The sequence below is a fragment of the Echeneis naucrates genome, chromosome 1 (assembly GCF_900963305.1).
Source record: "Echeneis naucrates chromosome 1, fEcheNa1.1, whole genome shotgun sequence".
Lineage (NCBI taxonomy): Eukaryota > Metazoa > Chordata > Actinopteri > Carangiformes > Echeneidae > Echeneis > Echeneis naucrates.
This window is the reverse complement of record NC_042511.1, coordinates 22,882,879-22,900,175: the sequence shown is the minus strand read 5'-3', so window position 1 is coordinate 22,900,175 and position 17,297 is coordinate 22,882,879. Positions and strand designations below refer to the sequence as shown.

The window sequence follows — 17,297 nt, the reverse complement described above, 5'->3', positions numbered from 1 at the left end:
TAACCAACATTTTAAAGGCTCTGTTGATATTTCTCAAAAGAGGGTAAGTACCACAGTGAGTGTCTACGCTGTCTTGGCTACAGTAATGGCATAATTATCAAAATAGCGCGAACATTCCCTGGGCCTGCTGTTAACAGGACAGTCAGCTGAAAAGATTTCTTGCCATAAATATAAAAGGAATCCACATATAGTGTAGGTTTATGGTTATTACACACATTGGTATTTTGGACAATGCCCCACTTAAATGCAAGCACTGTTCTGAGAGCCGTAGACTGAAGAAAATTAGCAGATGGAGAGAGATTTGTCTGTTCGTGTGAATTACTTCACAACATTTTCCATTCATTCCAGTCAAATAAAGCAACAAATATTAAGATAAAACAGAACACCCCTAAAATGTAAGATGGTCTAGACTTTATGTCTGTCTGTCCCACTGGTAGCAGTATATTCAGAGAATGTTAATGTCTTTAAAGGCTTGTTTCATTGGGCGATCCTTTTTATTAATGTTACATTATGAACCAAGGAAACCTTCTTTATTCAAACTCCCACTTTAACAGTGGGCAGACTGGGGCTCAGTTGTGTGTGAGTGAGTAAGAGACATCAGTTCATTACGTGCTAGGACTGACCTTTGACAAGCCCTGCTCCGCTGTTTCTAAAACTAAAGCTGGGCCTGATGGGCATTTAATGTGCACTGCAATCTACTGTCAATCAGCATGGGAAAACAAAGACGATGTTATTGCTGCTCCCTCTCCAGAGGCCAGCTTTTATGGAAATCACTTTGGAGAAGGGGTGAGATGAAAAAAGTGAGTGTACATGTGTGTGAGGTTGCCAATGGAAGTAGTATCATTTTAGATTCTTAATAAACTTGTAAACTATAGGAAAACCATGTTGTCACCTCATCGATGTGGGGTATTAAGTGTAGAATGGTGTGCAAAAAGGGCTATTTCTGCCATTTCAAATAAAATCCACAACACAATAAAATGTGGAAAAGGTGCAGGGATTCAAATTAAGTCTGAAGCCAGTGTACATAGCTGTGTGTTATTGCATTTGTTTGGTCTGTCACCCTCTGACAAAAGGCTCAGCAGTTAGAATTTAACCTCAGTGAATTAATCCTCAAAGATTCAAAAGAATATCTTCCTCTTCCTGTGGGAATGTAGAAAACTGCCTTGATCACGTCTCTTCGGAGCTCTTAAAAAAGCTGCAGAATGTTGCTTCTCTGTCAAAAGTTAGATTAGTATATAATATAATAAAAAAAACTGCTTTATTGTCAACTTTGGTCTAGACTGGGGGCTTCATCTCAAAGTTCCCTCATTAGAAGGAAATTCTGGCAATCAAGTCGTCTAAAGAAAATAACTGCTTGCACAGGAATGAAAGGTAGTGCTAGTGCTAGTGCTACTCAGTCGTTCCTCAGGCTGCTCAGTCTCAACACATCCAACCAGTGGAATTCAAATTCTTCTGTCTTATCAGGTATTGCTTAAAGAACAAAATCTTAAAATGACTTACTCCTCTGTAGCACACACCTATTGCACACCTATTGCTTTGTTTATTATATTTATATTTATATTATATTTATATATTATATATAAAAGAAAAAAGGTTTATCAAGATCCTGCTGCTGTAAATACTAAGACAAATTTGCAGCTGATAATCATCCCCAACAAATACAGAATTTACTCCTATTTGAGTCCTGCATGCTAAAAACTACAATGGCAAGCTGTTTTCGTAAACAATATTCTTTGATATAATATTTTTTCAAACATATCACAATAACATCAGGCTGAATGTTGTGATGAAATCAATAGTAAGAATAAATTTCCTTTTTCTATGAAGTAGATAATGTGAAAAATATAAGCTACTTGTTGAACAAGAAATGTAATCAAGTCCAGAGAATAGCTTTTTTTTTTTCCTCATAACCTGTCAACATTTTGCCAGTTGAGCAGGTGTGGAAATGTCTCCTCATGTAGTGCCACACTGTGGAAATGCTTGAGCAGAAGGTTGGGGCAGATAGCAGATTCCTGAGGTGGGATCTGGTGCTACTTCAGGAGAACCAGGCAGGATTATTGATGGGCCAATTAGCAGCCAGTGTGTGTGTCATCCCCATCCACAGGGGACTCTCTGATAATTAATGAATAATTTAGCATGCCTTTATGTAAATGCTGATAGGGGGTCGAAGTCATTGGAATCCCACATTTCCATTGTTACAGATTTGACAAAGTACACCTTTGAAGCAGGGGTCCCCCCTTTGTTGTGTAGTGTTACTTGTTTCCAATGGCAACAATAATTCAGAATATTCTCCTATGTACAAAAATGCAATTATTCACCACAATCAGTTTCCCCCCGATCAAAGCCTCCAAGTATTCAAACATATATCCTTTTCTCTTTCCGTATTGCATGCTTTGCCTTCGTGCCAGTCTTCTGGGGCTGTGATATGATATGAAATGAAAAGGCATCATAATAAACACAACTTGCCTGCATTCAAATTTCAGATGACTCTGAATTCTTAAATTCACCATCTCTTTGAAACGTCTGTGGCCAAAGTGTGAAAGAATGACAGAGTGACTATGTGTCTGTCAATTTGTTGCTCTTGAAAGTCACATGCTCTTGAGGACTTAAAAACATGCTATCCATGTTTGAGACTTCAAACTGGAGACACAAAGTGATTGCAATTAACCGGCTGGGGGACATTAAACAAGGCTTACTCTGAGTTCTCAGGAGAAAAAAAAAAAGAAACAATGTCTGATCACGCCTCACTGGCTAAGTAAAAGTGCCTGTCCATTCCACAACTAGGCCTATCAGTGACATTTGTGCGCCTCGCTGTGGTTTGCGGTTAGTTTTATGGTCTGGATTGAGCTGGATTTCACTTCGGCCTTAACGAGGTGACACTGAACACTCTCCTCCAACCCTCACTGGCCCTAAAAAACCCTTTTAAGGACTTATGGCGAGCTGTCTGTAAGGAAGTTAAAATGTCACTTAACAAATCAATCCAATCATTTGCATGCAAACAGTGAAGCAAGCCTCCATGTATGTGTATGTGCTTGTGCACGTGTCACTGACGATGTGGATGTGTAATCCAATGCACATGTTGTATGCAGAGTGTTGTCAGCAGGCTGTTTTCTTTTGCATCGATTACAGATGAATAAAGCAAACACTTGTCAGGTCTGTATATAGTACGACGACTGTTTAAGAACGAGCTGATCAAAACATCCTAAAAACCACATCCAGAATACATGGCAGCCAAACATCACGCGTGGGAAAAAATTATTCTGGAGCAGTAGTTGAATCAAGTTTTGTTTGGAGGGATTACATTGTAATAGCACAATTTATTACATCACATTATTAAACCCAATCACATCTCCATGTTTCCACTTCCACAAAACCTCATCATCCTCAGAAAAAGCAATTCTATTATCATCCCTTTGGGTTTGACTCTAGTCCTCTTCTAAGTTCCAGCCCCCTTTTATTTTCCCTCTTACTCTTAGCGCTGCTCCGTTTTTTCCCTTCTGTTCTTTCTTCCAGTCATCTGATCCTTTGGATCAACTCCTCTGGAGTCACTTGCCCCGAGGTTGACAAGCACTCTGATTAAAGGGCTTATTAGCTCGCTGTAAATGAGAAGCCGAGTGTCATTTTGAAGCAGGCAGAGGAAGCCTGTAGTCAGCCAGGAGAAAGGGGGCCCCAAACGTGGACGGGGAAAGAGAAAAAAGCGATGGGTGATGTAAGGAATGAGAGCCTTAGAGCAGCCGCACACCTAACAAACCATTTCCTTTATTCTCATATTCACACACACCAAGAGAACCCCAGATGGGTTGTGTGTAATTTTGCCCCCCCGCCTTCCTGCTTGACTAATTAGACAGGTCACAAGCGTGAGAGTTCTGGCTATGGGTCAATGGAGATGCTCGCTGGCAAGTGGAACCTGAAACTCTAACTGCAGCTCTCTCCCACTCTCTCCTATCTTCTTTATTATCCCTCGCTCACTTGGAAATCAACAATATCATGCTATGAAGTGAAAACAAGCAGAATGAGCAATGATTGGGAAAGCATCTCCCCAAAACAAACATGCAATGGTGGATTGTTGGTTTGAGCAAATGTTACAGGGTAGACTGTGAGAATGCACTCAGTGGTCCAATGTTGGCGATGACAATGGAGTAAACAATTCTGATTCGAAAAGGAAAGAGAAAGATGTAGCTGTCGCCCTCTCCCTTTTGAAGGTTGATTACAAAATATTATGCTGCAGCAAAATAAATGATTATCTGGAAAAGTGGTCATCTGGTTACAGGGAGTTCAGAAATGTTGAAATCATTTTAAGATTAAAATACTTCTTCAAATACTATTTCAAGTGAAACAACTAAAAGAAGAAAATGACAACTTAACAACTTTCTGTTCTTATCTCAACGATTGTTAACAAGCTTCTGCAGCTAATCTCATTTCTAAAAAGGCTAACAAGCTAGAAAATAGATCACTGCCGCCACAATAGGAGTACAAGCTAAGTCAACAGTCAGAGCTGATTAAACACAAGACCATTGAGAGGCCTGCTGCACAGGGGAATATTTGGATAGCTGTTGAGAGGAGCATTGTTGTCTCAGATGATTACAGAGTTGGATGGAGGATTGAATGGTCTCTCTGCCCGTCTGAAGGTGTAGAAGCTTTCAGCACAGAGTGGAGATGATTAGGATGAATGACTCAACTGATCAGCAGGAGTGTAGTTAGTTAGTCCTCTAGGAGAGGTTATTAGGGTGTTGGGTTATGTAGAACTACCGCTTGTAATGTGTGTCTGTGTGTGTGTGTGTGTGTGTGTGTGTGTGTGTGTGTGTGTGGGTGGGGGGTGGGGGGTGGGGGAGTCTTGATCTCTGGAAAGACAAAGCAAAATTTTTATTTTAATGCCAAATTAATTTCCAATTTTATGCTACTACTTATTTTTTTTTAATACCTAAATTCCCCTTGTTCAAATAAAAAATTGAGAACCATTTTCTCTCTGTGAAAATACTCACTCAAAATGTTGATACAGTAATTACAGGAATGACAGTTTACAGAAATTTAAAAAAATTCAAAAATACATATTTTCCCCACAGTCTTTGTGGACACATTAGCTTGGGATGAGGCGGGGTGAAGGACAACTGTTCTTTCAAGGGAAGCCAAGATAACAACGGAAGTGCTGGTGTTTTGGAGGGAAAACAGACAAAGTGCTGCAGCAACAGAGTGTGAAAACAGTCTATGCAGCAAAACAAAACAAACAAAAAAAAAAACCCAAAACATCTCAGCAGGCCTTGGCAGACTTAAAAATGAGAGCATGGAGGAGTGCAGGAAAAGGGAGAAAGACAACATTAGTGAGTGAGTATGTCAGCAGCAGTAGATCATCCCATTTCTCAGGCACTCATCGGCCTCCTCCATTACATCATTGAAGAGGAGGACGAAGAAGAGGAGAGGAAGATGGACAGGGAAGAGGGGGAGGAGAAGAAGGGGGGATTAGCTCGTAAAACACTGAGAACACAGTAAACATGTCTACCCTCATGCATGACAATACTCCTACAGTGAGCGCTGCCTGACATTAGCCAGAGAACCCCCTTACCCCACACGCTAGTTCCCATCCAACAACAAGGCTTTCAGTGGAGACACTGGGGGGATAGATTAGCACTAGGCTAACATGGTTAACTCTGTTCTGTTATGTGAGGCCACGCTGGGCCAGACAACATTAAGGTTTTCACTCACTCTGTCATTCACAAGTGCGTAAGTGTATCCTAGTGGTTAGTGACTGGACCTTGCCGTGGTTTACCTCAGCTCACACATGAATTCCTGTGAGGTTCCTGGGAGAGTACAACGTGGAGCTGCACTGCTGGGAACGGCATTACGTGTGTCCCAGCTGGTGTCTGATCAGAGAGCGTGGTGCGGATGAGAGGTGAATGTAAACAGCGATGATCTTTGACTTAGTGTAGCTGGTGGTCTGAGCTGGGGAGCTATCATGTCTGGGTATGTGTCTTGTGGGAAAAAATGTGAGACATGCTTTCATCTTCTGCACCCAGTGCTGCTTCACATTTCAGACAAAGAGCCCCTGGATATCACTGCATAATGACACAAAATATCTTTAAATGTTTTCAGCATTGACCACAATACTCAATCTTGTAAAATATCTTATTAGATGGAAAAAATAATGTTAGACCCTTACTTGATTATAGCCTGATATGATGATGGATATGCCTGCCATGATGTCATAAGTTTTCTAAGTGTGAAGAGCTGTCAACATATAAAAGTGACAAACCTCAGAGAAGGACTTTCAAAGAGGGCAAAACTATGAGTATAGAAGGTCTGGGGGGTAAAGGTGATTTGGCTCATATTAATATGACATTTGTCTGTTAGCACAGAGCAGCCATGTGGATGTTTACCTCTGCAGGCGAGATGACTGTGGTGATTACAAAGACAACAGCTGTGAGAACAAATGTGAGGCTCTATGAAACAGATCATCACCATAGTGAAAACCAGAAATCATTGGCTTAATTCAGAAAACAGCTTCTATTTTAATTAAAGCTGCATCCGAAAATGTCTGACCACCAGAGGGCAGACAAAAAGAATTCAAAAAGACACGGGCATAAACTATGATACTAGTTAATGCTGGTCACAACACAAACGTGTTATGACCAATTAAAGTATAGTGGCAGCAGAGTATATTAATTCAGAAACCGAGCGTAAACCATGTGAGATAAATATAAGGTAATTCATAGTAAAGACGACACTTTCAGAAACCAAACGCAAGAAAGGCTCACCAATGGGATGAATGCACCAATAAACAGGTTTATAATCTCACTGTCCCATCATTTGGTTTTACAGACTCATAACAGATAACTTTAGAGTCTCATGTCTGTTGAGAGGAGATGTCTAAAGAACATGGATTGATGGTTTCCAATATGTGATCTGTGGGCCACTGTCTCAACTTCTGATCCATCACTCAGCTGGGTTTTCCCATTCAACACAAGGAAAGTCTCTCTTTCCTTCTGTGAGGGCAGTTTAGCTGATGTCTCTGTCACTGCTTTGAGCGAGTAGATGCTTTATCAGGGGAAAAGGCCAAAAGTAATGTGCTGCCCATCTGTCCCATTTGTGTGGTTTGCAGGTCTGTCAACAGCGCTCCAAGAGCACAGATGACTAAAAGGAACCTGAACATGTGAACATGGAGCAGTAATGAATGCCCTGCAGAGCTCAAGCATGTCAGATGGTGATCATACTGCACATCTGAGAGAGAAAAAAGTTGGATAACTCCATTATTGTTTTTATTAGAATGTAGACAGCTAACCATGCACAAACAGGTTAAGGTAATGTGGAAATGCCAGCCTCTGATATCTATATTTGTTAGCTGAGTCTACTAACAGTGTGAATTATCTACTACGGAAGACTGTGGTTTAGACTGCTCTATGTCAGGATCTCCAGTGAAGGCTGGACGCATGGCAGCACAGGTAAACCACACTGTGCACACAAATATCCAAAAATACACACATCATCATCATCATCACCTGCTATGGTGCTAATGGCTAGCAGAGCAGAGAAGTAAGATGTGATCATATATAGTGGAATGTCAGAGAGGCTGACAGTGCCCAGAGACATGTAGTTATCTGGTGGAGGAGGGATCAAGTTCTTAACCTCTCCTTCGACCCCCTGATAAAAACAACATGCAGTCCCTGATCTCTGTGGCATGCTGCCTCAAGACCCCAGCGCCTCAGCTTGTATGTGTGTGTGTGTGTGTGTGTGTGTATGGGGATGTGATGGACAAAGAGAAAGGGAGTGTGCCTTTACAAGCAAGCGTTTAAGTATACTGTAGACACTCCAGTGTGGTGAAGGTGCATGCTTGGCTGAAGGCACTGAGATGCTTAGTCATAAGTGAGTCTGTTTAAAATACAACCATTCTCCAGCAAACACATCATTTTAAATTGGAGTCTATGAACCTTTAGTGTTGGGTAAGGCGGAGGTTAAACAACAATCTGTTCAGGCAAAAACTTGCAGTCGATCTCCTGCCATGCAACACAGTTTTTACTAAACACTGGTGATGAACTATGACACTTCCAAAGGCAGAACAACACAAGCCAGGCTACAGTTTGATGTAATGTTTACATCAACTCCGAGATTCTTCTTCTTCTTCCTCTCTCTCTTTTTTTAATAACCCTCACTCCTAACAACAAAAACAAGCTGCCGTTTTGCACAGCAGCGCAATCCTTTACTGTGAAAGGCTTTTAATGGCCTTTCCAGATTGGGCCCTAATTAGCTGTTAATCATCTAGGGCTCATAACCAGAGTGGAGACAGCAGGCGTGTGTGTGTGTTTGTACCATGTGTGCATCTGCGTGTGTCTGCGTGTTCTCTCCTGCTGTCTATCCTTGTGTTGCGAGGCCATTAGCAGTAGACAAGCTAAAGAGAGCCAAACAGCCCATTAACTCGTTCACTCTTCCTCTCTCCTCTCCAGTTTGCTCATCTCTCTCCCAATAGTACCACAGTTGCCAGCTGACACCCTCTAATGCCAGCTATCTGTCATAACCAGAGACCTGTCCACCCACACTTCCCTGCCTCTACCTTGTTCTCGACCTATTCTCTCTTTTATTTTTACTGTCCAACCTCCCTCACCCCATCATTCCCATTCCCATTCCCATCTTGATATGACCAGCAGCACTTTAAGACTGGGTCTCTTGAAGTGGTGAAGTGCAGTTTTTACGCAGCCCAAGTTGATGCATTCACGTGTAACCAGCATCTCAAAGTCTATAGATACTTTATTAATTTTTATTATTAAGCTTATTAACTATTTTGCATGAAAAAAATTACTGAAACAGTTAATGGATTAAGATGTACACATGAAAATTGCAGAAATCATGTAAACCGGTATAAAACATATTCCAAATCAAATAAACATTACATATTAAAAATAGAGCAAAATGGAGTAGTCGTCATTTTCTATTGAGGAATGGATCAATCTGCCATGTAACAGAATCACTGAGAAGACCAGAGGATAGGAGATCATGGCCAAACACTGTCAGAAATTGTCAAAAGCCTGAGTCTAAATGGGTGAAGCAGATGAAGCAGACACTCACATATTCGGTCCTCTTGTGAAGCTTAAAGAAGCTGCTTGTTATGTTTCTGTGCACCTACACCTGCCTGCTGGGCTCAGCCACAATGCTGGATCAATACAGCAATCCGCACACAGAAGAGAAAGAAACCACACACTGAATACAGTTACTAGCAGGCAGCTGTGCAGACTACCGACTGTTTGGATAAGTCCAAATTGCCCCTGCAGTACTAAATTGGACACAAAGGAAAGGGCCGAAGGAAATTGAACGAGCAGAGGTAGATGAGACTGCTGCAGTTAAACTAGTAATGAAAGGCCGCAGGAGCACAAAGCACATTAATTCATATATTCCCATCTGACGGATCTTTAGTCTATACAATAATATTATCCAAATAAGTTGTATTTTTTAAGTGGGTGTGTTCCACCTCTGCGTTTCAAACTAAACTTACTCAGGAGAGCAGTATTAAAAATGGAAATCATACCTATTACTACATAAAAAAAAAAAGAGAAGGAATACAGCTGCTTCTTTCAATTATTCAACAACTAACAGTCGTCAATTTTCCCATGCTAAGCAATTGATCATTTAAGTCTCTTAGATGCCCAAATGTCCATCACTCATCAATGTTATTACACCAGACACAGCAGAGATGATGTATTCAGAAGATGTACACAACAAATGATAATTAATAAAAAAAATTATAAAAAAAAAAAAAAAAAAAAAATCAGCCAACTACTTCAGTGCTCAATGACTGCAGACTTGTCTCCATGTTTCTTTGTATTATAATGCTAAAAAAAAAAAAATGTTCACTCTGTGATAAAAATTAACACAGGGCTTTAGTAAACTAACAGGCAGCATGCCAGAACAGCGAAAAGCCTCCCGCCCAACCCCAATGCATCCACCTCGGCCTAGACTATGCTGACAGCCAAAGAGAGAGAAGTGTGTGATTAATGATAGGGGCTTGGTCATATCAGCAGGCTGGTTAACAGAGCCCACCACAAGACTGCACAGGTCACAGAGCACACCCAGCCTCATCAGCACCCATTACTACTGTGGGCACATATCACACAGGAAGCAGGTTGCGTGTAACATTCTTAGGAACAAAATTTCATTTAAAGGTCAAACTGGATTTTGAGTATCAGTGAAATGGTGTATAGTAAATTGTATAACATCTGGTTTTTAAACTCCTCACGCATTATGTAAGTATTTTAAGTTGAAGGGTTGAAAGTACTGATAAGTTATTTCAAACAGACAGCAATGCAGGAAACCTACGTGTTTTTGACGTTCTAAAGTAATCTGACGCCAGGAGTTACCTCAGTTTCCCTTCTCATACGAGTGTGTGTGTAACTGTTTATGAGAGTATGTCTACAATGAAACTAAGGCAGCAAGTCTGGCAACATCCGGCACGCATATACACAGAATGTTTCTGCTTTGGGCTGAGTGGGCAGGAAAGAGAAATCAGAAACAGGATACTGAATAATTTCTCTGCACACAAGCACATTTGCAATCACACATATGATCATGTGCCAGATGCGTGTGGACAGAGTGAGAGCAGAGAGAAAGGGTTAGAAGGTTAGAAGGTTAGAAGGTGAGGTGATGTTCCATCACTTGGTCAACACAGCAACCTGAGAGCTGGGGTATGTCAGAGAGGTGGGAGGCTCAGGCAACAGGAAGAACTATCAGACAGTCAGGAAATAACACTGTCTCTTTGAATTAGGTTTTCCAGCTGAGCTGGTAGAGGTGAGGCAGAAACCTCTGACAAGACTTAGGTTAGTCTCAGTTCTGTGATTTATAAGGCAGAGACAGATGTGTTCATGGTTCATCAAGTTATAGACAATATAAACATTTTTCAAGTTACGTGAATAATGATGGAATAATGTTTTTAATTCATTAATAATGGCAATTTAAGACTGAATTAATGCGTGTAGAGTATCCTTTTGGGGCTCCTAAGGGCCCAATGTTTTGAACAAAGACATTTTCTCAGAGATGTACAGTTCATTGAACCTGGATCATCCACTAGCTCGTGGCACTAGCATGTGTGATGGTTCTTACCAGCCGATTGATTCGAACAAACTCTTCTGGGCTCTTTGCCCAGGGTGGCAGTTCCACATCAGAGACTACAGTGCCATCTTCCATCACTCCCAGGTTGTAACTGTTGGCATTCACAAACATTTCGGGGAGGTAGTAGAACTCTGGGATCAGCTCCTGCATGGGCAATAGAAACATACTTAAACAAAAACTCTGGCTTATTGATATTTTTAAACATCTGTGAAAATTCAAACATCGTCAAAAGAGCTGACACAGACTTGCTGTTGGTAAGAGCACAGAGTAACTGCTTGTCTGCTTCTGTGTTTAGCCACTAAAACATGTCACAAAACTCAGTGTGCTCTTGGCTGTGGTTTTCCTCCATTGCAATACACCAATTTTCTTTGTATGTAAGCAGCCCTATCCCTGCCAATCATCCACAACAAAAGAGAAAAAAAAAGTCCAACAGTCCACCCAATTCTTTCCTAACTATGGTAATTTTATTTGGTTGTCTTGAATGGCAACATATTTTCAAATCACACAAGAGGAAAGAGAAAATGTTATTGTGACAGGAGTCGCAACCCAATATGTTTAGCCATTCAACATTCTTAACTAAGCATAACTTGCCACAATGAGTGTAAACATTAAGACAGAGTTTGAGCTTAAAGATATGTATATGAATCCTTACTGTACTCCAGGCATAAACAGAGCTGTTATTGTTTTGGGTATGACTTTCTAAAAGCACTGGGATGATGCTGTGAGCTCAACTCTTAACTGATTCTGATATAAATGGCAAAAGGAACAGAGGAAGCTAAATAAATACGACTATGCAATAATTTTCAGTCTAATAGAATTGTAATACTGATTCCCTGGTATGATTGGACAGACACTGTAGTTTCATGACTACATTGTGAAATGTTAAGTATAATTTGGAGGGATATGATTGTTGTCTTGCTATCTGTGAACAAAGCCTGTGTGACTGCATGTGCTGACTGGTCCTCTCAAGAGGGACAAAGAGATACAAATATCCTGACAGTCTGACATCAGAGATGAGCAAACCAACATCAACATCAAGCTGACATGCCTTTGCCTGTCAGACCAGCAACACTGCTGACAGCATGGCAGTATGTAAACACCCCACTTGAGACTAAGTAGCAGTTTTTAGCTATTTTTTAAAGCAGATGCAACATTACCTTGAAAAATACTAGTTGAACAAACAAATACAAGTCTCTCTTACGAGATCACCTGGACAATATGTCTGCCTCTGCCTCTCATCAATGTGGAGAAAATATCCAATCAAATGAGCAAGCAAACACACAAGTTTAAAACAACATTGCACTTCCTCACTTCTGAAATCTTTTCACTCCACAAAACCTGACCTCAAGCTAAAGGTCAATCTCTTAACGAGGCCTCCAGCTCACCCAGGTTCACTGGCTGCTGCCAGCTGTAAATTTGACCAGGAGGTGGCAGGACACACACAGACGCACACACAGACGCACACACAGACACACAGACACACACACACAGACACACACACACACACACACACACACACACACATAATCGTTGAGGGCTTTGCTCCCCGACACTCAAGCCTGCCTTGCATGAGCCATTATGTGCAGTGGCCCCTTTGCTCTGGCCTGGTCAGAGGCCAGCCCCTCTGATCCCCAATCCTGTCCTGTCATGGGTCACTGGAAGGGGCTCTGGCCCCTGGGCTCACCTACTACACTTCCACTGTTGCTACTTCTAAACCCTCTTCTCTACTCTGGCCCTCTGTGATGCCTTTGGGCTGAAGCTGGGGGTCAGGGGATTGGGGAATGGAGGTCATGCTAGCGTCACCTCGGCTAGAGACACATTGAATCTGGGTGTTGTAACCTATTATCACCCAGACTTTACCAGTGGGGTATGAAAACACTGGGGGTTTTGCCCTCTGGCAGAGACATAGTTGCTATCAATGACTCCAGTACTAAAGCTAAATGGTGCACTTAGCATACTAAATTGATACATCTAGTCCCTAATTCCTCTTTTGCTAGAACATGAATGTGTGCGTCCAACTGGATAAGGTCGATGGATTCCACTCAAAATATGCTAAAAATTCACGGATATAAAGTTATGTGGGCCAGATTTTGCCTTTGTTTTGATCTGAAGTTGAGTTCTCACAGTTTGATCCACAATGACAGGTCTAGACTGAGAGAGCAAACGAGGGCTCTTGTTGGGCTTTCGCAATCAAGCATTGGCCAGCTACACAGTAACACAATCCATATGTTTTATCGGAGGGATGTGAGGGGGGTGGTAAACGCAATCAAGCGTCAAAACCCCCAACACCACCACAGTTACCCCCATCCAGTGACCGAGTGCCAGGAGACCAAGCGAAACCCTGCTTTGACAGAGAATGTCTGACTGTAGTCGTAAATGTTTTAGGAGAGCAGTTAAAGTGTGCAGTGGGAGTTCGAAGGCCTTCAGTATGAGAATGACCTGCACTGTTGCAGGGCACATCCAACAGCTCCAATAGCTCAGTTTGGGGGCCCAATGGGTACGGATTCAAGTCCAGGTTATAGCTGGCTGAATCTGAGACAGACGGCTGGGACAAATGAGGATTAGTTTAACGCTTTGATCAGAAGACCAGGAAGCTTTCATTGCAAAGGGACAATGATTGGTAGTGACTAGACTTTTTTAAAGCTTTTCTTCTTTGTCTGTAAGGATTCTGGATGGGGATTTATTCTCCTGCGATGCTCAGTCCTCTATGTCCTCTAACTTCGAACCATCTTATGAGTCAAGCATCTTAAAAGGACGTTTTTCTGACCTATTGTCAGTTTGTGGGTATGTCTGTGTGTGTGTGTGTGTTTGCACAATACCTTTACATCAGATGTGTCTCTCTGGCAGTTCCTCCAGGCCCGGGACACTGATGAGAAGGTGCGGTCAGCATGGTCAAACTTTCCTCCTTGGAAGTTGAGGAAAAATGTAGTGAAGGGTTCCTGTTGAAAAAACAAACAAACAAACAAAAAACATACTCTAAATTTCGGCTCAGCCTTGTGCTGCTGCAGCTGACAACATCTATTGTAATGGCAAAAATTGCTGCTTTGTTGAGCAATAAAAAAAAAAAAAAAAGGAGAGGAAGAATGTTTTGCTTTGTGTTCAACAAAACACTATGTTGACAGATGTGAACCAAATCTACTCTTTTTACACACCCTCTAGCAAACCGAAAGCCAAAAATGAACAAGTGAAATAACAATGATCCCAGTGAGCTACCAAAGCCAATACACTTGTGTTACTGATGCATTTCTAATCATGTATAATCTTGTTAGAACAGATCAATAGCTGTCTCTCTGATGCAGTAGCCCCCAAGTGACTTGGACATAATATGCTAGGCCACAGCTACACACTAATGTTGTATATAGCTAATTAAGTTCAGCCTGGAATGACGTAAGGTTCATTTGCAACAAAAAATAACCAAGAAGTTAACCACAATGTGCTGCATTGTTCCTTTGAAAAAGAGGAAAAGGATTCCGTGTGCTGTAAAATTCCACAACAATACACAGAGCGAGCAACTATGAGTATACAAACAGTTTTTAGTTCCTCTCTGATGTTAAGTTTAATCTTTGAGTGAGAGTTGTCAGCGAGGGTTTCTGGTAAAGTGGCTTTGGAATAAGCCTTCTAATGATGTGCAGGGATCAATGAGGTAACTCTACTGGGAGTTTCTGAGACAGTGAGCTACTGGGACAATAACAGCAGAAAACTGCACATTGGAGAAACTTAGTAACCTCCCTTTCCCTTGAGTGCAGTATGGAAAGATTGATGGCGTCCATTCAAAGGTACCGTCAGAGAGTACTCTAGTGCATATGCTGCACATGCTCCTCAAAAACCCAGCAAATCACATAAAATACTTGTGAATCTTGATCATTTGCATTGTCTGTGTTGTTGTATCATTACAATGAAAGAACATACAGTATACAGTGTTGTGAACGATATGCATGTGACATTCTCCCAATTTCATAGAAATTCTGTAAAAAAAAAAAAAATCATATAGCTTTGATTTTTTTTTTTTCAAAGCAAGATGTATATATATTTTGCTTTGATTTAATAACGTCAATGTGCTTACTGCTGTGCCCTCTGGCAAATCAAGAAATCAGTGTAAATGAGGGCTTTGTAAATCCAGTGATTCACCTGTGTTTTCTGGTAGACTACATGTGATTTTGTTTTTGATTATATGAAAGTGTGATGCAAGTATCAACTAAGAATGTTGCAAAATATATTGAATTACCAGTCATTTTAAAACCTATCAATAAACGTTGCACTTACAATACGTAGCAACCACATCAGTGTGAAGCTGGAGGTGGAATAGTGGGTGCCATAGTGGAACTTTGGCACTTGCTCATCCTCCCAGGACTCATATCGATCTGAAAAGAAGGCCGCCCTCTTGGGATTCAAAGCACCAACAGGCTATGGACAAACAGAAACATAGAACATATTTTATTAATATATTGTTGTTGTTTTTTTTTTTTTTTTACTGCTGCTCACGATGAAAGCAATGATAAAGACAAACACGGGCAAGGAGTGGTGCATTGTACTGTGAATATATTCATGGAGCACTATTAGCAGCATAACAGTTGCAAGGCAAATGAAGGTAGTAACCTTTGTGCAATCTCAAATGAATATTAGATGATGTTTCCCTTCAGACAGAGATCAATCTTTTCCCACAGAGTGCTTTTTATAGGCTTTGAAACAGAGCCCCTGCAGCTGTAATCTGTCAGAGAAAACTAATGTTCTCCAATGAAAGAGTGCCCACTAGTAATATCAATAGCAAAGCTGCAGATTCCTTTAATTTCTACTTTTATTAATGTGTAACTAATACACTGGTCACCAGCCCTATTTATAGTCTAGAAAAATGGTTAAGTTGCATTAATTTTCCATCACTCTCCAAAAACCAATAACCCTGTGCTACTCGGCTATTATTTAAATACTCATTTATAGAAATCACTTTCAGGGTGGTTCAATTTTATTAGTCTTCTGCTGGCTGTGCCTCATTCTCTAAAGCCCCCCATCACCTCTCTCTCACTCACACACACAGAACAGATCAATGGTAATGGAATGATGGCCTTTTGAGGACGAGGGCCTGGTAGGATGTGGATCAATTGGATCTCTTTCATTTCATAGGGAGCATGTCACAACAAGGCTCATCCAGGGCTGGCATTGATATTGATCTGTGATATGGTTACTGTTTTGTATTGGTGCAATGGGGCATGCTGATGTACACGTATTTGTGTTCAGGGGGAGTGATCCAGAAAAGAGTCTTACAAAACTGGTTGCTTTTATGGTTTGGCGTGTGCATATTTGATCTTATTTTGTAAATAGTCTTCCTGAGAGTGTGTGGATTTACACAGCAAAACACCTCTTGCCACCACACTGTGCAGCTCTGTGCTGACAGTGATACACTGTGGGCTTCCTCAGGGCCACTGGGGGTGGGTGAGTACACACAGTGAATTATACATCACACCCATTGTTCTGATTTATAGCCCTAATAACAGTCGGCTCATTAAAAAAAGAAGAGGGAGAGGAGGCATATAAAAAAAAAAAAGGCTGAAAGTGCCACAATGACACTGAGAGAGAAAGAGAGAGAAAGAAAAAATGGGGGAAAGAGAGAATTGTGTGTGAGTGCATGTGGGAACTGTTGGTTTGCACGTGCCCAGCATTGTTTACTGCTGTAAATTACTGTGAGGCTGGCGCTCTTAGCTTACAGTAGCGACAACAGCGCAGTGGTGACGGCGCCGTACATCAGAGCTGAGTGCCTGGCAGCGAGTTGATGGAACGCCTGTTTCTGCCCCACCAGAGATTGGCCTAATATGTCCTGGCAAAGAATAGCGGTCTGATGAGCTCTCAGATAAATGAACCAATCTTAGAGTCTTAATTAGATCAGAGTGTAAGCTACAAAGTGAAATTGTGCTGCCACTTTAAGGGGGTAAACATCAGTGAATTAATGCTGGATTAGTCCGCATCACTTCTTCATCTACAGTGGACGGTGTTACGGAGCAAATTTAAAGCTACAGAGAATAAAACTAAAGGGCAGGTAATAAAGTTGTGCGTATTCCTTCACAATTCAACAAATGCTGCACACTCCAAACCAAAATGTGGAGTCATTACTCCCTTTATCTACAAAGTTAAGTCTGCTTCATGACCCAAATGGTGTATCACAGAAACATTAAACTGATCATCGGGATTTTGGACCACATAACACTGCATATGTTTCAACC

The 17,297-nt window shown here is 41.3% G+C and overlaps 1 protein-coding gene across 1 annotated transcript in view; it reads right to left on the bottom strand.

The window, feature by feature from the left end:
* The window catches only part of lrba (LPS-responsive vesicle trafficking, beach and anchor containing), a 166,377-nt gene that overhangs the window by 23,792 nt on the left and 125,288 nt on the right, over window positions 1-17,297 (bottom strand). The window contains exons 44-46 of the mRNA XM_029509480.1: window positions 15,349-15,489; window positions 13,905-14,024; window positions 11,077-11,229 (exon numbers count right to left, since the gene is read on the bottom strand). Coding sequence (XP_029365340.1) covers window positions 11,077-11,229; window positions 13,905-14,024; window positions 15,349-15,489 — 414 coding nt within the window. The remainder of the gene's footprint in view (window positions 1-11,076; window positions 11,230-13,904; window positions 14,025-15,348; window positions 15,490-17,297) is intronic.